Source organism: Pocillopora verrucosa, chromosome 3, assembly GCF_036669915.1.
Source record: "Pocillopora verrucosa isolate sample1 chromosome 3, ASM3666991v2, whole genome shotgun sequence".
Taxonomy (NCBI): domain Eukaryota; kingdom Metazoa; phylum Cnidaria; class Anthozoa; order Scleractinia; family Pocilloporidae; genus Pocillopora; species Pocillopora verrucosa.
The window spans coordinates 29,972,319-29,994,278 of NC_089314.1; the positions used below are offsets into that span (position 1 = coordinate 29,972,319).

The following is a 21,960-nucleotide window of genomic DNA, read 5'->3' on the forward strand; positions in this document are numbered from 1 at the left end:
CGAACATTCACGTACTTCTCTATCACCAAATACTTCAAGTAAATTACATGAACTATTCGCCTAAAACACTTTCACGATGGCAGCAACCTCACGAATTATTTGGGCGAGCCTTGGTCGACCTTTTGCTACCTCAAGGAGTAACTTTTCGTTAATGTGCAAAAAATGCCACTGGAAATTACGACCAATGAGTTCACAGGCCATGGTACACGTGGGAAGAAAACGACTGTTCCAGAGAAAATGGTTTTGGCTCTTATTTGGTAGCGGTGCATCTTTACTAGCGATGAACGTTTACCATAACAGACTGTGGGAGGCCAGACAGCGTAGAAGACTGCGAGTTTCACTAGAGGGGGTAGGAAGATTCTTCAGGTAAGAAAAATAATTCCCAATATTTAGTCAAGTAAGGAATTGAAGGCTTTTATGGGCCTGACTGAATTTAGAAGTTTAGGGAGGGGGGGAGGCGACTTTCCATTTTAATCCCAAACCCTCCCCCGCCTCCTTCCATTAAAACGATTGAAAGCCGAACTTCTGAATTTTTTTGTCAGCTTTGAGAGGTAAAATCCAAAAATTTTTTTCTTTGTCCCCACCCTAAAAAAAATACTATAAGGGTCATAATTTTATTTTAATGTTGAGTTCTTTGAAGAAAAGTATTGAACCCCTCAAAGGAAAATGCCCCATCTCTTTGACAAGATGTCTCCAGATGGGTTAGAAAAGGACATAATCAGTCTATAGAATGGCTCCTGCTTATTTTCCCATTTTCTAGCAGACAATGACAGGTACTCTTTTAAATCCTTTAACCCCTAAGGATGAATAACATCTAATTCTCATTACAATATCCCCCCTGAGTCACACATTAAGGTCATGAGAATAAAGGAAATAATCACAAACTAAAGCAGCTCTTGATTGTTAAACAAATTCTCCTTGTCAGCACCATAGGAAATGAATAGAGAACAGTATGAAGAATATTAATTTTGATGTTAGGGTGTAAAAGGTTAATATGACAGAAGAAGCCTGAAAAAGGTTAAGAATCTCTGTAGGATTAGAACCTGTGATCTTGTGACCCTTATCAACTTTGGTATGATGCTATTGATACAGAAATCATTCTGACTGAGTGAGGACAAACACCTCAAAGAAACAGTTATACTTTACAGTATGCATGTGTGTAGGTCTGGAGACCACTTTGATAGTAAATTAGAATAATGCATCTCCTATGTTGATCTACTTTTCTTTTTGCTGATTAGGTGTTTTTATGTTGGAATGAAAATATCATTAGATTACTGGTGGACCCTGCACAACTTAGATCCTGTGAGTAGTACATTCTACCTTGTGAATTTTGTCTCATCTTAACTTCTCTTTCAAAACTGTTGGAACTTAAAAGGTAATTAAATCCTTTCTGAATAATTTTGCTTTAAATTGCTCCAGAAGCACATAATCTATGCTTCTTATTACACAAATTAACATTTTTTATCTAAATGTTGATAAGGAAGGAGAGGAATATGCCCAAGCCATTAAAGGATGTCACCAGAGAGCAGCAGACAGGATTGTGGTTGGTGCAATTGAAAATGGAGGGATTTATGTCAAGTTAGGACAAGGTCTTGCTTGCCTTAACCATATCTTGCCACGGGAGTATACAGAAACTCTACCAGTATTACAAGATAAGGTATAAGGAGAGAAACTCTGACAAACCTTCTTCAAGATATCAACACACAGAAATCCAGAATACTAATTCTTAATGACTATTCCATTTGTTCATTTTTCTTTTTCTTTTTTGGCCATCTCTCTGTTGATCTCTATCAAAGTAATTTTTTTACATTTTCTTTATGGAAGTTTCCAAATCTATTATCTGGGATGTGCTCTTCAAATCAGGAAGTGTGGTATCATTTCTTACATTAACTTTTTCACAACCAGAAGTAATTGATGAATGATGCCCCCTTTTCAATGCAAATACATGAACTTTCCAAGCAGACAGATGATTAGATTAAAGAAATATGTCAATTATTTGACATGAGACTTATGATTAAATTCTTAAAACTTGCATTACAAGAAATGTACAGCAGAGAATAATGAGAGTAGATATTAAGATCATTATAAGACGGCCATTAAAAGAAAGGACATAGGTTAATTCTTTCTTTGATACAATTTTGTTACTCTTTTGTAGGCCCTTCGAAGGAAACATGGTGAGGTTAGTTATTCAAAATTGTTCTTATTACAAAAGACTGTCAAACCTCTATTAGCACAGGCATTTAACCATGGGAAGTAGCCAGATAACCCTTGTTCCCCAAACAATCCCATTAGCACTTGTGCTGAAACTTTGGTTCCCATGCCATTGTTAATTTCCAAAGTGAGCCTTAGCAGTTGACTCTAATTTAACGAGTGACATGGCAAAAAGGTGATCTGGAACATGAAATTCATTATGCAGTTATTAATACTACATTTAATTCTCTTGATGCTGAATAACTTTTGAAAATTTCTACTTAGGTAGACGAGTTATTTCTTGAGGACTTTGGCAAGAAAGCTGATGATTTATTTCTGAAGTTTGATCACAACCCCATAGCTGCCGCAAGTCTGGCACAGGTGCACAGAGCTGTTACACATGATGGGAGAGAGGTGGCTGTGAAGGTAGGCAATAATTATTGTTATTACCACCTGACTGGCCACTCTGTTTGGTGTGCTTTGGTTATTTTGTGCATATTAGAAATTTTCTAATTGAGTTTTGAAAGTAATCCGGAATTGTGATTGGTTGAAAAAAGAATCATGCCCCTCTAGCAACCAATTGGATGCAAAACTAGTTGTAATAGCTGCTTAATTGATCACATTTTCTTGAGCTTGAGCCTGACAGCCAGTATGTTTACTTACTGCCTTGTTTTGTGCATGTTATTCATAGGGGTGTCCAGCCATGCCTTTTCAATTATGATTTTTATGTCTGATAGATTCAATACATTGACCTTCTGGACAGATATGATGGAGATCTGTGGACATTAAAACGCTTACTTCAAGTGATTGCGTGGATGCATCCTTCTTTTGAGTTTGCTTGGGTTTTAGACGTAAGTTCTGAGGGTGATAGAAAACATATAACAACTTATGGCTGAAAACCTGGTACAGATTCTCCTTGTTTATTCATTGCATCAAAAGAAGGTTAATACCAAAAAAGCAATACTGCTTGAATAGTTGATTCATTTGTTGAAAGATATTTCCGTCTTGTCACGAGCAAGCGACAAAGAAAAAGTTCTCACGAGGAAACGAACCACAGGCCTTCGGGTTCCATGCTTTGGTGCTTTAGCACAGAGTTAAAGAGAACTCGATGGCGAGTCCTGATGACCCAATGCTGTGAAACCTTATTGAACTTGGTAATGATAGTTTCCTATTTAACAACATGCAGGACATTCAGGCGACTTTAAGGCAGGAGCTTGATTTTGTACACGAAGCTCACAATGGGGAAAGATGCGCAGATGAACTGAAGCATCTCAGTTATGTTTATGTACCTAAAATACACTGGGATCTTACTACCAAGGTAAGAGTCGTCTATCAGTCGTTACTGGGTAGGAAAACAAACAATTCTTTAGGCCTTCAACAACACTCGGTGATCGAATGTTCACTTCCGGCTAGGAATGTACGTTTTCAACAGTTTGGTGGTGGGGAAGGGGGTGCTTCTCAAAGTTCACTCGAAACGGTTGTTGCACCCTCTTTCCAGTTGCCGTAAGTTCTGCTGTATTTGCGACTTAGTAGTAACATTTTGGTCAGGCCATGTGCTTGATTACTATAAAGGGTTACTCAATCTATCTACCTTTGTTACTATTTGAGAGAAACGTGAAATTTATGCAAATAACGGAAGTAGATCTTTTGATGGGATTAACGAGGCTAATCAGTTTTGATAAAATGGTTGTCAGCACCCAGGGTAGCTGATTCTTGGACTGGTTCCTTTGACATGCAGTCCGGTCTACGTGTCGAGTCAGGTAAAGAACTGCACTGTTATGCGGAGGTTGAGAGTACAAGGCTTAAATAGTCAAGGAACATGTGTTGCCCTGAAAATACTTCGACGTTCTAGTTTTTCGGATGAGGACAAAAAACCGAAAACCTCGTCTCCCGCATCTTCACTTCTATGGTCAGCAGGAAACGTGAAAGGGTCACTCCACGCGGAGATTAGAACAACAAGCTACGATTTTGCCATCCGGGTTTCAGGAGCAACACTGTAAACTGTTGTAAGAAATACGTTCTTGCCATCTCAGAATCCTTGTGATTGTCTTTCAGCGTGTGTTGACGGCAGAGTATATGGATGCTTGTAAGGTGGATGACGTTGAAGATCTTAGACGGAGAGGACTGGACGTGGCTGATGTAAGTTTGCAATACTATATATACCTAGTCACAAACTACAGGTTGAAAAAGTTTGAGAAAAATATCGCAAAGGCTCAAGGCCGTTTTAACGGACTTTGGAGAAGAAAGGTGAATCCTGTTCATCTTAACTCTTGGGCCTTGAGAGTTCAGTCTGTCCCAATACCAAGAACATTTGCTTGGAAATTGATCAATTTGGAGTTTGAGAATTTCATTGTGTCTTTTGTGATAGATAGATGAAAAACTGTTTTTCTGTCTTATTCACGATCCTAAGGTTGACGAGAAAATGATCAAAGCGTTTGGCGAGCAGTTGTTTCGTAGTGGGTTTATTCACGGCGATCCTCATCCCGCAAATGGTAAGTTATTTTACTGTACATGATAAAAAATAAAGTTAAGTGATACTAGTCCACTTATATCGTGGGCTTATTCCTGTCGAAGTTTTTCTCTATCATAAAGTAACGTGGGGTATCGCTGGTATTATTCCTGGACGGGATGATAGTTTCCGCTCGTAAGAAGAGAGAGGCACTGTTGAGAGCAAAGTGTGTTGCCTTAGAACTCAACAAAATTGGCCGGTCAGGGCACACAATCAGACCCTTTGTACAAAACATTTGGGACACTTTCCTAGGGTGAGCTCATTTATTCTCATTTCCCAGGTCTTCACCCTGGATGTCAGTCCCCTTTCCCTGGACAGCATACGTAGCCCAAAGCTAAATTAACGCTGTTTGATCCTCTGTAAAAGAATGGGCCACCCAACAAAGAAAGCAGCAAAGAAAGCAGCAAAGAAAACCTGTTCGATCGGAATATATCAAAGGCTCTAGTCCTCGATGAAAACTCGCAATCCTATTGGTTTTCTGTAGCTTGGTCCGATATTGATCCAACCCTTTGATCTCTAAGAGTGACTAACATCTAATTTCTCCTTACAATATCACCCCTGAATGAAACTTTAAGGTTATGAGGAAAAAGGAAATCATCATCAAACGTAGAAGCTCGTGATTGTTGAACAAATTCTCCCCGTCAGCACCTCAGGAAATGTATTGGGACCAGTATGGAGAAAGCGCATGCTGATTCCTGTTCTCTTTTCTGTTGAAGTTCTCGTTAGGAAAGGCAAAGATGGGAAAGCTGAAATAGTCATCATTGACCACGGGCTTTACGAAACTCTCCAGCAAAAGTAAGCAATTATCTTTTTGTTTGGTGTTTGTTGGAAAGGACTGTAGCTTGAAGACAATCTGTCTTTTTTCCAGCAGAAAGCAAATGAGGTGCGTCAGGGCGGGGAAAGGTGAAAGAGCCTCTAGGATAAGTCTCACTTACTGATACCAGTCAATTGAAAGATGCTATTGTGCACCGAAACCCCCCTTTCACACTGTTAGCAGTAGATGCCGTGTGAGTGCCCTGTGTCTTGCACAGAAAAGTTGGCCAAGAGCCGAAAACGCTGGAATTAGGATGCGCCACGAAATTAGCAGACGTTGTCAACAATTGTTTTTGTTTATAGTAATTCTCAATGCCGACCGTTAAGCTAATGGTATAAATAGGCCAGAAAAAAAAAACGCGCAGAAAAACCAATTCGGCCCTCAGCTATTAGCTCAATACGTTTATGCATAGATCTCTTAATTTATCATAATACGTTTTAGAATATGACTTTGTTTTCAAATTTTTCCTCAGAGACAGGATAGCCTTGTGTCAACTGTGGAAGTCCATCATACTCAATGACCAGAAGAATATGCAATATTTTAGTAAACAACTCGGAGTTGATGGTAAATTCACACGTCAGATTTTGGTCTCCAAAAACGTGATGTGTATAAAGTGGTACAGGATTTTATCTTCTTCTAAATAAAAACTCGGCTGTACCTTTTTCTTTTTATTGTGTAAATTTATGCACCAACTGTTCCTTTATTCTTTCTGTGAAAAAGAGAGTATTTTGTGTTAGCCTTGGTAGTAATGAAGGATATGATTTATCCAAAACAAATGCCACAGAATTTAATCTCGTCATATCAATTATTTTCAAAACCTGTCATTGCTAGTTATATCACGCTCTGCATTATGCGCAGTTTTTTTTTGAGTCAGGTCGAGATAACTCCAAAAGGAAAAGCCAGTGTAAACAATAAGCACGTAACTTGTGATTTGTTGTTCTTCAATTTAATTAGGAAGCAATTATCACCCTTAATCAGGCGGAATACGGCCTGACGTTGGTTGAGTATCACGCGATGCCTCGTATGATTTCACTGGATGGTTGTTTTAATAATACGAGCATGTAGCAGAATGTAAAGCAACCCGTTAGGGTCAACCTTACGAGTAACAAGATGAGGTCAAATCTTGATAGGGTTTACCTTATCAAAAGTAAGTTAAAAAAGTAGGTATTATGAGACTTGTTTTCGTTTTAAATGTCGTTTTATCTTCCAGATTTCGAGAATTTTTGTCAGATTCTTCTTCAACGTCCGTTCGCATGGGGAAGCGCTGGAATGCTGTTTACTTCAAGAGTAACAGAAGAGGATTTGACAATCATGACAAAACTCGCTCAAGGACACTTCGAGAAAGTGATAATCATTCTTAAACAGCTTCCACGGAGCATGCTGCTTGTGTTCAGGTGTGGATAGTGTTATTTCACTTCGAAATAGTTTATTCTTGCCGCAGATTTTTTTTGCACGTTTTCCTGTTAAGTGGCACCATTCTTTAGCATTCTTTAGCCAAGTTCACCTATTTTTAATTTCCTTTGTTGACTTTTTTATGTATTTTTACCGTAGCAAACTGCCATAATTTATAGATTTCCTTCAATTTAACGGCCCGAAAAGCAAATCCAAAAATTGTTGCGCAGCTTGTAGAGTCGTGGACGTTGAACAGAGGAAAATACTCGGAGCCCTAGATTAGGATCGAAGCCCCACCCCCTCCTCCCTCCTCCCTCCTCCCTCCTCCCTCCTCCCTCCTCCCTCCTCCCTCCTCCCTCCTCCTCCACCTCCTCCCTCCTCCTCCGTCCTCCTCCCTCCTCCCTCCTCCCTCCTCCTCCTCCCTCCTCCTCCTCCCTCCTCCTCCTCCCTCTCCTCCTCCTCCCTCCTCCTCCTCCCTCCTCCCTCCTCCCTCCTCCCTCCTCCCTCCTCCCTACTCCCTCCTCCCTTTCAACAACCGATGGGATGCTTTAGAGATTCGAGCTTTTTCCTGTAGAACTACATTCTATATCCTTTCCTTTCCTTTCCTCTCCTCCCTCCCCTCTCCCCCAGCCTACCGCTGATGAAAAATTGCTTCGTGTTCAACCTTGTACTATCTCATTTTTTTTTTTAGGAACTTAAACACAGTTCGACACATTAATCAGGAACTAGGAGAGCCAGTGGATAGATTTGTTCTCATGGCCAGATGGTTTGTGAAAAAATATTTGTATTCCGTGGTCTTCCTTCTGTTTAGTTTTACTTTTTTCACGGTTTTTGATTGTTTTTATCGAAATAGTTCGAAGGCGAGAAAAGAGGTTTTCAGTATAAATATAGGTCCAGTTTTGGAAAATTTCAAAAGTTTCCACGGTAGCGACTGGTTTAGACGTCAATTTTTTTACCTTTTCTTGCAGTGCCATCGCGGGAATTCACGGCCATATAAAGCATAGTAGTCTATGGTCGAAGATGAAGACAATCTTTGAATCATACGTCCTCGATGTGAAAATAAGGTAATTATGTTTTCCAAATAAGTGGGAAGTTCTTCCCAGTACTACCGCTTGAGATAAGTTTTCTTGTCGTTCTCATCATATATTCCATGTAGAATTTTTATGGTTCGCAGAACGAGTTATCATCGCATAGTGAGGCCGCCAGTTCCAACGACGTTTCTACCTTCCCTGCCCTTAAAGTGTTCTGACTTCCGGTTCTCTGTTACAACTCTACTTCCGATTATTTTACATCCAGTCATTGGATGATACTGCTACATCACATCCGACCATACGTTTTACGACTGGAATTTCATAGTTATTAAACAAACACAAACACAAGAACCAGCTAGTAGGCTAAACGGACGGCGGTAAGAGGTTTTATATGCGGAGAGACACCGCCGGTAATCGGCTTTCATGCAATCCGCGCTGAACCTTAAGAATGACGACCATTTAGTTTCTCCTGACATTATTTCCCCTGAATTAAACATTAAGGTCATGAAAAGAAAATAAATGACCACGAACTCAAGAAGCTCTTGATTGTTAAACAAATTCTCCCTGTCATCAGTTTAAGAAATTTATAGAGAGCAGTATGGAGAATATGCATCCTGATGTTAGGGTGTAAAGGGTGAAACGAAGGTGAATCGTTTGAGCCCGTCACTAACAAATTTCTTGTTGTCACTAGAGCCATGAGTTTCAGAGCGTGGATGGTGGAAAGCTACCTGCAGATTCTTCAGTACCTGGGGCGTGCACCCAAAGATATGGACAAACTCACGTCTAAATTAAAAACCTTACATGAGTTGGACGCCATAGCCGCAGAACGAGCCAAAAGAACGGTCTCGGTTTCTTAATTTCGTTCCCCATCACATTCAAATTGTGAAAAATCGAAAACTTTTTATGTATCAAAGATTTTAATCATTTATAAGTAAATAATGCTGTTATGATCCCTCTTTTAGCCTGCTAACCAATGACTACAAGTGATCCAATACGCCACTTTTGATATATCAAGATGCTAACATGGCTCTGAGGCAAGGGGGAATAAAACGAAAGAAATCTCACCAGCTTATCCTTTGGTATTTGGTATTTCTACAAACTCAGTTTGTAACATAATCACCTGATGAGCCATATCTAAAAAATGAACCTTGGGCGTGACAGGGTGTTCTTATTATTAAAAGTGCAATATGTTTATCAATAAAAGTGCAAGGTATTTACTTCAAGAAAAGCTTAGAAAATACAAATAAAAGCAATATATGAAGCATTTAGAATCATCAACATTACGTCACCGCATTCCAGTGTACACTACGACTTGAAATGTTTGTCTTCTGATAACGTTATTTAGAGCCGGTCAAAGTAGTTGTTTGGGGATTCGTTATAGAAATCAAAGGGAACTAGAACTGAATTAGCCACTGGGTTTACTCTTCTGATATTGACTTTGAAAAAATGAAGGCTGTGTGATCGCTTTGTGTTCCGTCAAGTGAAAATACGAGTCAAATATTTAAACAATCAAAACTTTTATAACCGAGATAGGAAGAATATAGGATGGCCATGATGACACAAGCCATTGAGATTCGAGGGTAACTCTTGTGAATTCCTCAGACCCACCTAAACATTTTATGGAGACTGGGTCTTTTCAGCCGCTGCTACCGGGCTATGAAATGTCTCACCCATAAACCTTAAATTGAGTTAATTAGTTTCTGTTTTTCGAGAAAAGATTAAAGACACATTTTTTCAGAGCTACTTATGATTAACTGTCAATTTCCAACTATGATAAGGAGCTTTTTGTATGTACCGCCAAATGGATTAAGTCATCATTATTATTATTATTATTATTATTATTATTTTTATTATTGTTATCATTATTAGTTAACTGGCCGATTCTACAGAACCAATTATTCCTATTTTGAAAAGCGCACAAAGAAGGAAGAAAAACCCTGAACAACGTTTCGCTAAGCTCTAATTTAAGAGTAATTGTGTAATGCTGAATATATTTGATCGAGACACTTGGTTTTTTTGTTAAGTTGGTACTGTTTGATTGTTTTACCATAAACGTGACAGTTCAGAAATCGACTGGTCTTATTTTCATCTCGGTTCTCTTGAGGGAGTATTTATAACCCTTCCAGTCTTTCCAGTTCACTCCATTGGCAGAGGTGAAGTGATTGCCACGAAGATACAAGCCATTGAGATTTGAGCGGTGACACCTCTTGTACCACCAGGCTCCTTTGTAGTTTATGGCGCAGTTGTAACCCCCTTGATTGTCATTATCTTGATCTCTGGTGGTGAATGGCATACCGCGATGGTAAGCAAGAGAGTCATCAGAATTTCCTGACAAAATGAGCAGCAGGATGAGTATTACGTTTGACCAACAATGAGCTCGTCGTATAGTAGAACAAATCTTGAATTGTCAGATAAGTATGATTTAACAATGATAATATGGATGAAAAGCATTCTTAGTAATATCTATGATTCATGTCGAAGATTCTAGGGATTGTATTACTGAATATGATAATGCAAATAAATATGTTTGTCGAGACACCCATCAGAGTTGGTTAACCGCGTATGATCCACCGGCGAATACCTTTGGACTAACCAACGTCCCGTATGTGCTGTCCAGGATTGCATATCGATGAGCTGAGGTTACTTTTTTGTCTCCCAAAGCTATTGAATAATATTAAAGAGTTTGAGCATATTTAAATTACCTAGCTCTCTCCTCCTCCTCCCCTCCCCCCCCCTCCACTTCTTAGAATGACTAGAATAGAGGAGACAAAATGACAGTTCTACCTGAATAAGAACCAAGGATCAGCTTGTACTTGTCTTTCTCACTCATAACACCAAACAAGTTATACTCAGCATAAGCTGTGTTTCCTTCAAAGTCTTCCAAATCCACACGCAGCGTGTTATTATTATCGGAGGTCAAGCGGTGAATTTTGTCCAGTCCGAGCCAAAACTCACCACACAGGTCACCAAAGCCACATTTGTAGTCGTTCCAGTAGCGGTAGAAATCAACCGAGCCGTCCAGTCTCTTCTGGAACACAGTCCATCCTCCACCGTCCGTTGTTTGGTCACAGAATACATCAAAGGCAGGCAAATTATCAGGTTTAATGGCGTAGACACCGTCAGCTGGTTTACCCGCTGATTTGTAGATTTCTGCGCAGTTTCTTTTGACTGAAAATAAGGTTAAAAAAAACAACAACAAAACAACACGCTTACTTTAAATTGTTTGGATATTGAGTGCTTTTTGTTTGCTTTCCTGGCTATTGCTCTGACTGATAAAACTTGATTCTGAACATTAACAAGTACCATTTCTTCTTCCTTAATATCTACCAGCTATATTCATTTAAAGTGACCGTACGTGGCTTTTCCTTTTTAGCTTTCATTCAGTGATTAATATTTTGTTCTTGAAGTCAATTTTGAAACTTTAGTGAGTAACTCCTCGCGTACTACTACACGAGAGACTGGTCTACACAATCCAACCATTTTACCTTCAGCTTGGCAGGTTTCTCCTGTGAATTTTTCCTGACAGACACAACGAAATCCTTTATTGGTGAATCCAGCTTGACAGGTGCCATTGTTTAAGCATGGGCTGCTGCTGCATGAATTCTGTTGACAAAACAAAGTAAGCTATAGTGCAGATCTTCCTTATGTTATGTCTTTAGCCTAAGAAAACGAAACAATCTCTTCTGGCACCGTAGTTTCGTAAGAATGTGAAATGTTACCTCGATTGCAAGATATGTGTAACCCGGATTTTTCACGAGAAGAAATGGAGCATGGTTTTCCTCTGTGGCGTTATTCAACTCGCATTTTTGGTTTCCTCCTGCAACAGGTCCAATATTGATGGACACACAGTTAGGCTCCATATAACACATTACTCTGCAACTTCCTTCGTTGGGCACGTCTACACTTTTGATCGCGTGATTTTTCATGGTCATGTTTGGTATTGGATGCTTGAAAATGATGTTTCGACAATCATCGTCTGCGGTAGGCAAAACAAATATATCGTTTAGTTTCCTCTCACTCGAGGTACTTTTTTATTTTCACCCATGAAAAGGCACATTAGACCACTTTCTTTCAAAACTTTACTGCACGAGAACCCTGACGAATTTTCTCTAAAGGTGATCGTCATCTCTTGAAATTAAACTTAACAAAAATCAATCTTTGATTGTGAATTATCGCGCGGAAAGAAAATATTAAGGAAAATATCAAGAATATTTTCACAGCGTTCATTACCACACCACGATATCTGTGAATCGTTTGCTTAAATTCATCATTTTGAACCATTGATGCGCATGTGATGGGGTCTTTTTGAAATTTGGCTTTTTTTGCATCGTCTATTCCATAATAGTAGACACAATAGTTAGATAAAGATTGTCTGCTTAAAGATTATTACTTTGATCAGCAGGTAGCATATGTAGTTCGTGTAACGGTTTTGAGGAAACGACACCAGAAAGATAAAACGCAAGAAATTCAAAAAGGGATTTATACTCACCTGTGCAACAGAAACATGGTAGGAGAATAATTCCATGGAAGATATAGAGAATATTAATGATCGGTTGAATAGAAAACTTGAACTGCATCGCTATAAAACTATACAACATGTCGCATTTTCCTCCGGTGTTAACTGCGGTGTTATATATGTGGTTATATTTTTTCCAATTTAGAGAGTATCTTGCAAAAAATGCTCTCGAAAAATTAAAAATTACCCGATAAGTTAGACAGAAGCAACAGTACTGTACAATAATTTGTATCCCTAAAGATTTTGAGCGGCTTTTCGCAGTGTTGTAAGAGATAATTTTGTTTACGCTGAATGTTGAAGCCGGAAACCTCGGTTTTCTTAGGAAAGCAGTTTCTTGGCTTCGCCAAAATCGATGCACCTGTGATGTGCCTGAGAATTCTAATTAATAAGCTGATCACATGAAATTGCCGTGAATTGTTACAATTTCAAAAATAGGACGTACGCGAGCAAATTCTAACTAAAACGTATGGACGCGTAATAACCAAAACAAAACGATCGAAATGAAACGAACCTAACGACCAAAAAGTATACAGAAAATAACAGTCAGTAGTAATAAAATGAATGCCCTTATGGTCTACTCCTGATCTATCTCACGGGGAAGTTCAGTTATCTCTCTATGGCCATCGGCTTAGCATTAGGCTTCGAGGGAACCTTAATTAAAAAAAACAATTAATAAAAGAGTCACGGACATAGACGTCGTCAATGAATACCGTAATCTGTTTCTTCCTCTCCTTTCCGTATACGCTTCGGTATTCAGTGAGGCTGGCGTTCCGAACTGGAGACTACATGTTAGTGTCAAATTGTAGTTTCAGCTGCTCGCGTAGTGGAAAAAAGTTAAGTTTCGTGAGACGGCCTATATATGTAAAATCCTTAAGATACGAGAGAATATCTGAAGTGAAGTCTACATTTCGCGCGACTTTTCATCGTCCACTCGTCTGGATCACTGTAGTGGTTTTGTTTTAGTCGTAACGGTCATTACCTTTTGGTAGTTTCGTTTTGCTGTTTCAGGTTTTAGCACATGCCGAAATTATTAACGACGTCATCACAAATTCAACATTTTGACTCAATATCTGTCCGCTTACAAAAGTGATCTTAACAGAAAGTGCTCACAAACTTGGGGAAAATGGCGATAAAATGCAAGGGAAACATGTCGACTTTGAGGTTTTTTTTACTCAGGAAGCCATAGGCCAGAGTGATGATAAAATATACGGTGTTACAGAGAATGTGATTTACTGTTGCAAGTAAGCACTGTACGATAATTCTCATCGTGCGCGAAAACCCAATTTGCGGTCTTGTACTCTTGTCAAAACAGACTGTTATTAACGACAAGATAACTTAGTTCTATCAACTGTGTTGAAAATGCAAATTGGTCCCCGTAAAGGGTTTCTAGGATTACCGTTTCGAACGGCCCTCAACAGAGCGTTATTGATGACATCATTTTCATGTCGATCGACGTAACTCCTGTACATGACCCTTGTGCAAAAATGGACCAGTACAAACTAAATATTACATAAAATTATGAATTAGGCCCCAGTAACTCGCTGTTCGTTTTGTCAGTGAAACCCTCCCACCTAACTTTCCACATATTGACCTGCGATGACTCTGTGGAACACCACCAGGTTGGAAAGCAGTTTGTGATAAATCGACATTGGACTTGCGATTAAAATATATAGCTAGCTTGTTATGACTATTTGAAAAAGGTGCAGTTAAATTTGCAAGAGTCGCAATGATAAAGTTTGCTTAGGCATCATTCTCTACACTTGTCAATTGATTTGTTCGCCTTTCTACAATCCACATCAATAGGCTTCAGGATATTCCATTACTTTTGCGACTTTTGCGAAATATAGGAGGCATGATGGCCATGATGATACAAGCCATTGATAAGGAGCTTTTTATATATGCCGCTATATAGATTAAGTTAATTTTACTATTATGATTATCATTATTAACGGTTACCTGGCCGATTCTACAGAATCAAGTATTCAAATATTTTTTTGTTAAGTTGGTACTGTTTCATTTTTGTGCTATAAGCTTGACAGTTCAGAAATCCACTGGTATTATTTTCATCGCGATTCTCGTTAGGGAGTAATGATGACCCTTCCAGTGAAACCAGTTCATGCCATCAGCAAAAGAGGAGTGATTGCCACGAAGATACAAGCCATTGAGATTTGAGCGGTGACAACTCTTGTACCACCAGGCTCCTTTGAACTTGATGGCGCAGTTGTGACCCCCCTGATTGCCACTATTTTGATCTCTCGTAGTGAATGGCATACCGTGATGCACAGCAAGAGAGTGACCAGAACTTCCTGAAAACATGAGCTGCACTATGAGTATTACGTTTGACCAACAACGAGCCGTTCGTAAGGCAGAACAAATCTTGAAATGTCAGATAAGTATAATTTAACAATAACGATATGGATTAAAATAATTCTTACAAATATCTACGATTCTATTCGAAGAATCTAGGGATTGAATGACTCAATTTAATAATACCAATAAATACGTTGGCCGAGACACTCATCTTAGTTGCATTAGTTCGTCAGGTTGACTGCGCATGATCCACCGGTGAAAACCTTTGGACTAGGATTACATATCGACTAGCTGAGGTTACTTTTTGTCTTCCAAATTTATTGAATGATATTAAATAGTTTAATCATGTTTACATTACTTAGCACTCTCTTGCCCTCCCCTCCCCTCCCCTCCCCCTTCTTATAATGACTAGAATAGAAGAGACGAAATGACAGTTCTACCTGAATAAGAACCATGGATCATGTCTTTCTCCCTCATATCACTAAACAAGTTATACTCGGAATAGGCTGTGTTCCCTTCAACGTCTTCCAAGACCACACGCAGCATGTCGTGAGGTCAGGCGGTGAATCTTGTCCAGTCCCAAACAAAATTCCCTTTTCAGGTCGCCAAAGCCAAATTTGTAGTCTTTTTAGAAGCGGAAAAAATCAACCGAGCCGTTCAGTCTTTTCTAGAACACAGTCCACCCTCCACCGGCTGTCGTTTGGTCACAGAATACATCATCAAAAGGCAGGCAAGTTATCAGGTTTAATGGTGTACTCACCGTCAGTTGGATTATCCGTGGATTTGTAGATTTCTGCGTAGTTTCTTTTGACTGAAAATTAACAAAAAACAAAGCAAAACAAAACGCCCATTTTAAACTGTTTGGATATTGACTGTCTTTTTCTTGCTTTCCTGGCTATTGCTATGTTTGATAAAACTTGATTCTGAACATTAACAAGTTTAACCATTTCTTTTTCCTTAATATATACCAGCTTTATTTATTTTATGTTACAGTAATAAGTGCTCAGAAACGCGGGGGTAATGGCGATAAAATGCAAGGGGTACATGTCGACTTTGAGTTTTTTTTTTCACCCATAGGCCTAAGTAATGATAAACGTAGTGTTACAGAGATTATACTGTTACAAGTAAGCGTTGTACGATACTCCTCATCTTGCGCGAAAACCTATTTTGCGGTCTTGTGCTCTTGTTAAAACAGGCTGTTATTAATGACAAGATAACTTAGTTGTATTAAATGAGTTGATAATGCAAATTATTCCCCGTAAGGGTTTCTAAGGCTATCATTCCGAACGCCTCCAAACAGAGCGTTATTGATGATGTTATTTTCATCTTCAATCGACGTAGCTCTTGTGAATACCTTGACCCTCGTCAAAAAATGGACCTGTAGAAACTAAATATTACATAAACTCATGAAATCTTTCCCTCCGCGTAATACCACCAAGTAAGAAAGCAGGATGTGATTAATCGACACTCGACTTGCGATAAACTTGAAAAGCTAGCTTGTTACGACTATTCGGAAAAGGTGTTGTTTAATTTGCAAGAGTTGTAATGATAAAGTTTCTGGTTATCACTCTATATACTTGTCAACTGATTTGTTCTCCTTTCTACAATCCACACGTCAATAGGCTTCAGGAGATTCCATTAGTTTTGTAACTTTTCCACCTAATTAAGAGAAATACCTCAACATATAGCAGATGATATTCACTCCTTAACTCATGTTTTATTGTTATTCTATTGTGTTCTCACCTACTCTTACTAACTTACTTAATCAGAAAAGAGATAGTGAGTTGAATGTTTAATAACTTGAAAAAGAAGCAAGGAGATAAATGCAAGCAATATTTGATACAGCGTATTGAAATCAAAAGAATATGAAACTTGAAATATCTACTTTTCTTGCTGAATTCTTGAAATACTTTAAAATACCCCGTTTTGTTTTGTGTTTCGTTAAAGTAGTAAATAAAAAGTTAGTGCGCGTCCGCTAACTTTTTGTTAACTTTAAACGAGAATGTATAATTGTTACATCAGCGACTTTTTTTCATCTACCATATAGCAATACAAACACGAGTTAATACTACACAGCGTTCATAAAAGTTCAGAAACATGTCAAAGGCAATCGAATCGCCCGTATCAGGTAAATGAACCACTCTACGGAATCAATTTTTCCTGAACTGAAAACGTAATAGAAACCGCCATCCAGCACCAAAGGCAAAACGCAAACACCGAAACTCAGACGAAAACAATAAAAAACGCAAGGAAGCAATTAAAACTACCAAAATTTAAAATACTTGGTTTGAACTACATGATTTACACGGAAAATAAGCCACACATTTGAGACTATTAAACAGATTTGTTCGAATCAATCAATTCTTTTAAACTTCAACTGTGTTAAAGTTATGCTGTTGGCCAAAGACTATGGGAATAGTTAGTCATGAATTGAAGTCAGAAATCTACTGGTCTTATTTTCATCTCGGTCCTCTTCAGCGAGTAGTGATTTCCCTTCCACGCAGCCCAGTTCACTCCATCAGTGTTGGAGGGGTGATTTTTTATGGCTCGTTTTGCATATGGTAGCTGAGCATGGTAGTTAGCATTAAACATCACCCGATTTTATCTTAGTTAGACTGGTCGCAAGCATTCTGACTTTCGTATGGTATTTGAGAGCTTCAACCTATAAAAAAAAAACCAAACTTGTAACAACTTTGACAGAATGTGAAACATCGTGTGGCTGAATTGAATTTTACACAAAAGTTTTCTCGATCATTTCTGCTATCAGTGCAATTGGTCTGAGCAAGAAAGGCTTGGTCCAAGATATATAGATAAGTAGCTCACAGAAATATTTCTTACCTTCTGAACGAAGAAGTGTTTTTTGCACTTGGTTTTGTTCCTGAGATTATCAATAGTGAAAACTTTATGATGTCGTGCTTTCCTTTAATTTATAGAGCTGTTTGAGCTTCTGTAACTACAAAACAGAATTGCTGCTCTATACGCCACAGCCATTCTTCCTGTCCAGTTGTACTGATTGTTGTTAGTCATCAGCTCATAGCTTTTGTGTTTAAATCTAAATGATTGATCTCACATCTAAGTACCACTGGATAAGACAGTCAACGAAATACTTCAATGAAAAACAGAGAATGTTTTGAAAAACTTATATGGCAAGTCTAACTCTTAAACAAAGCTGCAAATTACTTGGTCAAAACACTTTCAGCGGGACATGTAAGAAGTTTTAGAACTACACAATGTTTTCCTATTTTCCCTGGAGGTAACTGAGGTGTTATGACTTTCAAAAAAAAAATTTATGAAAATATAAATTTTTAGAACTACACAATATGTCGCATTTTCCTCCGGTGTTAACTGCGGTGTTATATATATGGTTATGCTTTTTCCAAGTTAGAAAGTATCTTGCAAAAAATGCTCTCGAAAATTAAAGCTACCCGATAAGCTAGACAGAAGCAACAGTTCTGTACAATAATTTGTTTCCCTGAAGATTTTGAGCGGCTTTCCGCAGTGTTAAAAGAGGTAGTTTTGTTTACACTTAATGTTGAGGCCGGAAATCTTGATTTTTCTAGGAAAGAAGTTTCTAGGCTGCGCCTACACCGTGGATAAATCGATGCACCTATAATGTGCCCGAGTCAGAATTCTCCGAAAGACAGACTGCGAAAGCTAAGACATTTGAGTTTAATAAGCTGATCTTATGAAATTGCCGTGAATTGTTACAATTTCAAAATTAGGGCGTACGCGAGCAAATTCTAACTAAAACGTATGGACGCGTAAATTGAAATGACCAAAATAAAACGATCGAAACGAAACGAACCTAACGACCAAAAAAGTATAAAAAAAAAATAACAGTCAGTAATAATAAAATGAATTCCCTCGGGCGTCTGATGTCAGTCGTCATATTCTTCTTGTTTAGATTATGGTCTACTCCTAATCTACTTCACGGGAAAATTCAGTTATCTCTTGATTGCTATCGGCTTAGTATTAGGCGGCGAGGGAACCTTAATTGTGACTTTCTTCTACCTGAAGAGAAATATCTCAACACATAGCAGATGATATTCACCCCTGAACTCATGTTTTATTGTTATTCTATTGTGTTCTCGCCTACTCTTACTAATTACATTTGATATTTTTTCAAAGTCATTATGAAGCATTATGTACAGATGAGCCTCGACACAAACAATGACATCGAGCATGACAATATACATTTTTTTTAATTATAGTGGGATATATCCATCAAGAGTTAGTTTAAAAAGTAGGTATCTAGACTTGTGTTCGTTTTAAATGTCGTTTTATCTCCCAGGTTTCGAGAATTTTTGTCAGATTCTTCTTCAACGTACGTTCGCTTGGAGAAGCGCCGGAACGCTGTTTACTTTAAGAGTGACTGAGGAGGATTTGACAATCACTAAAAAGCTTGCTGAAGGACACTTCGAGAAAGTAATAATTCTAAAACAGCTTCCACGGAGCATGCTGCTTGTGTTCAGGTGTGGATAGTGTTATTTCACTTCGAAATAATTTATTCTTGCCGCAGATTTTTTTCTTTGCACGTTTTCCTGTTAATGGTACCATTTTTTAGCAGGGTACTTCCTCTAATTTCCTTGTTGACTTTTTGATGTATTTTTACTGTAGCAAACTGTCATAATTTGTAGATTTCCTTAAATTTAACAGACCGAAATGCAAACACTGAAATTTCTGTACAGCTTTATTGATCGTGGACGTTGGACAGATAAAAATATCGGAGCCCTTGATAAGGATCAAACCCCACCCACCTCCGCTTCGATAACCGATGGGATGCTTTAAAGATTCAAGCTTTTTCCTGTAGAACCACATTCTATATCCTTCCCTTTCCCCTGCCCCCTCCCCTCTCCCCCAGGCTACTGTTTTGTTTTTACTTTTTTCACTTTTTGATTGGTTTTTATGGAAATACTTCGAATGCGAGAAAAGAGATTTCCAGCTAATCTACCAGTATTATTATGGGTCAAATTTTGGAAAATTTCAAAGATTTTCATTCGCGACCTATCGGACACCAATATTGGACCTTTTTTTGCAGCGCCATGGCGGGAATTCACGGCCATGTAAAGCATAGTATATAGTCTATGGTCCTTGAGTCAATTTTTCTTAGTCCCACGCTCGTGACACGACGAAAAACACCTTTCTCTATTTCTTTACCGAGTTCAAAACTTGCCATCTCTTTGATTCCATTTACAAACATGACGCTATTGAATTGCTGATCCTAGCAGTACGCTGGACGCGTGTCATATGAACTTCGTAATAGACCTCGCTCAACGTGTGGCTCATCATTGGTAGAGCATCGGAGTGTGGAATACGAAGGTCTGAGGTTCGACTCCTCGTGGGAACTCAGAGTTTTTTCTTTGTCCGATGCTCGTGACTATACGTAAAACATCTTTCTCTATTTCATTACCGAGCTCTAAACTTACCATCTCTCTTATTTATTTACATACATGACGCTATCGCCATTGCTGATCCTAACAGTATGCAGGACGCGTGTCATATAAATTCGTTATAGACTTCGCTCACTGTTGAGTCTCTGTGGCTCAGTGGTAGAGCATCGGAAAACGGAATCCGACGGTCTGAGGTTCGATTCCTCTCCCTGAAAGTTTCTAAACAAACCCAAACACAAGAGCCTGCTCTCAGGCTAAACAGACGGCGGTAAGAGGTCTTATATGAGGAGAGAGACACCGCCGGTAACCAGCTTTCATTGAAACCTCTGTCCATGGTTAGCTGTAATCATTCTCTCTTCACATAAGCATGCTAACATTGTGTTCATTTTATCTCTTACATTCATTTGTCACTACTCTGACTCCGACTCTAACTTTCTTGATGGTGATGTTTAGGACGACATCGAAACGTCTAACCGCGCTTAGGATTGAAATGTTTTTTATTAAAGCCTATTCAGTTAATTTATTAATTTATCTTTTCCTTTATTTATTCATCTTTTTATTTATCTATTTGTTCATTGAGTTATCTGATGTAGAGAATTCGGTTTTAAATCGAAAATCGTTCCTAAACTAATCCGTGCTGATTATTAACCCTTTGACCCTTAAGAATGACTAACATCTAATTTCTCCTCACATTATTGCACCTGAATCAAACATTAAGGTCATGAGAAGAAAGTAAATGATCACCAACTCAAGAAGCTCTTGATTGTTAAACAAATTCTCCCTGTCATCATCTTAGGAAATGTATAGAGAGCAGTATGGAGAATATGCATCCTGATGTTAGGGTGTAAAGGGTGAAACGAAGGTGAATCGTTTGAGCCTGTCACTAACAAATTTCTTGTTGTCACTAGAGCCATGAGTTTTAGAGCGTGGATGGTGGAAAGCTACCTGCAGATTCTTCAGTACCTGGGGCGTGCACCTAAAGATATGGACAAACTCACGTCTAAATTAAAAACCTTACATGAGTTGGACGCCATAGCCGCAGAACGAGCCAAAAGAACGGTCTTGGTTTCTTGATTTCGTTCCCCATCGCATTCAAATTGGGAATAACCGAAAACTTTAATATATCAAGATTTTAATCATTTATAAGTAAATAGAGCTGTAAGGAGTCCTCTTTTAGCCTGCAAAGCAATATCACAGGCCATCCAAAAGGCCACTTTCGATAGATCAAAATTCTAACATGGCTCCGAGGCTAGGGGGTATAAAACAAAAGAAATTAATTATTCATCTCTCAACCTCGATGTGATTTCTTTTGTTTTAGAAGCCTATGAGGGAGCCACGTTTGAGTTTTGATTTATCGATTTATTGATTTGTCAGGTATACCAATTCTACGCTGCTTATATATATATATATATATATATATGTATATATATATATATATGTATATATATATATGTATATATAGGAAGTCTGCAAGTCGATTTTCGCGTGGAACAGTGCTCAATACGTTGAAGCAGAGCAGAATAAATATTATGAGAGGAAAAAAGGACGTAACTACATTTCCCGACAAGCCTGTTTCGTGAATCGCTTCACTCTTCAGGGGTTTAATTAAACCCCTGAAGAGTGAAGCGATTCACGAAACAGGCTTGTCGGGAAATGTAGTTACGTCCTTTTTTCCTCTCATAATATTTATATGTATATATATATATATATATATATATATGTGTGTATATATATATATATACACATATATATAAATGTGGGGGTAGAGTCTACCTTGGCATAAAGTGCTCAATGCTGTGGTAGCAGAG

General features: G+C 38.4%; 2 protein-coding genes across 3 annotated transcripts; one reads left to right on the forward strand and one right to left on the reverse strand.

Moving 5' to 3' along the window:
• The first annotated feature begins 64 nt into the window (after window positions 1-64).
• Window positions 65-21,246, forward strand: LOC131798965 (uncharacterized aarF domain-containing protein kinase 5-like). 2 transcript variants are annotated; one of them, XM_066164368.1, is made up of 15 exons: window positions 65-366; window positions 1,239-1,302; window positions 1,481-1,657; window positions 2,156-2,179; window positions 2,476-2,616; window positions 2,928-3,041; window positions 3,377-3,508; window positions 4,246-4,329; window positions 4,601-4,682; window positions 5,416-5,494; window positions 5,986-6,077; window positions 6,724-6,907; window positions 7,597-7,671; window positions 7,874-7,969; window positions 21,061-21,246. In XM_066164368.1, the coding sequence occupies exons 1-15, from the start codon at window positions 77-79 to the stop codon at window positions 21,224-21,226; spliced, it is 1,800 nt and encodes a 599-aa protein (XP_066020465.1). In that variant the 5' UTR covers window positions 65-76; the 3' UTR covers window positions 21,227-21,246. The 2 variants fall into 2 exon arrangements, with proteins under 2 accessions (XP_066020465.1, XP_058972607.2); XM_059116624.2 differs by lacking the exon at window positions 21,061-21,246 and adding an exon at window positions 8,628-9,252.
• On the reverse strand, window positions 9,813-12,489 carry LOC131798966 (microfibril-associated glycoprotein 4-like). Its single transcript, XM_066164198.1, has 6 exons — window positions 12,426-12,489; window positions 11,656-11,912; window positions 11,422-11,539; window positions 11,264-11,266; window positions 10,721-11,104; window positions 9,813-10,264 (listed from the first exon to the last, which is right to left on the reverse strand). The coding sequence occupies exons 2-6, from the start codon at window positions 11,866-11,868 to the stop codon at window positions 9,999-10,001; spliced, it is 984 nt and encodes a 327-aa protein (XP_066020295.1). The 5' UTR covers window positions 11,869-11,912; window positions 12,426-12,489; the 3' UTR covers window positions 9,813-9,998.
• Window positions 21,247-21,960: the final 714 nt, after the last annotated feature.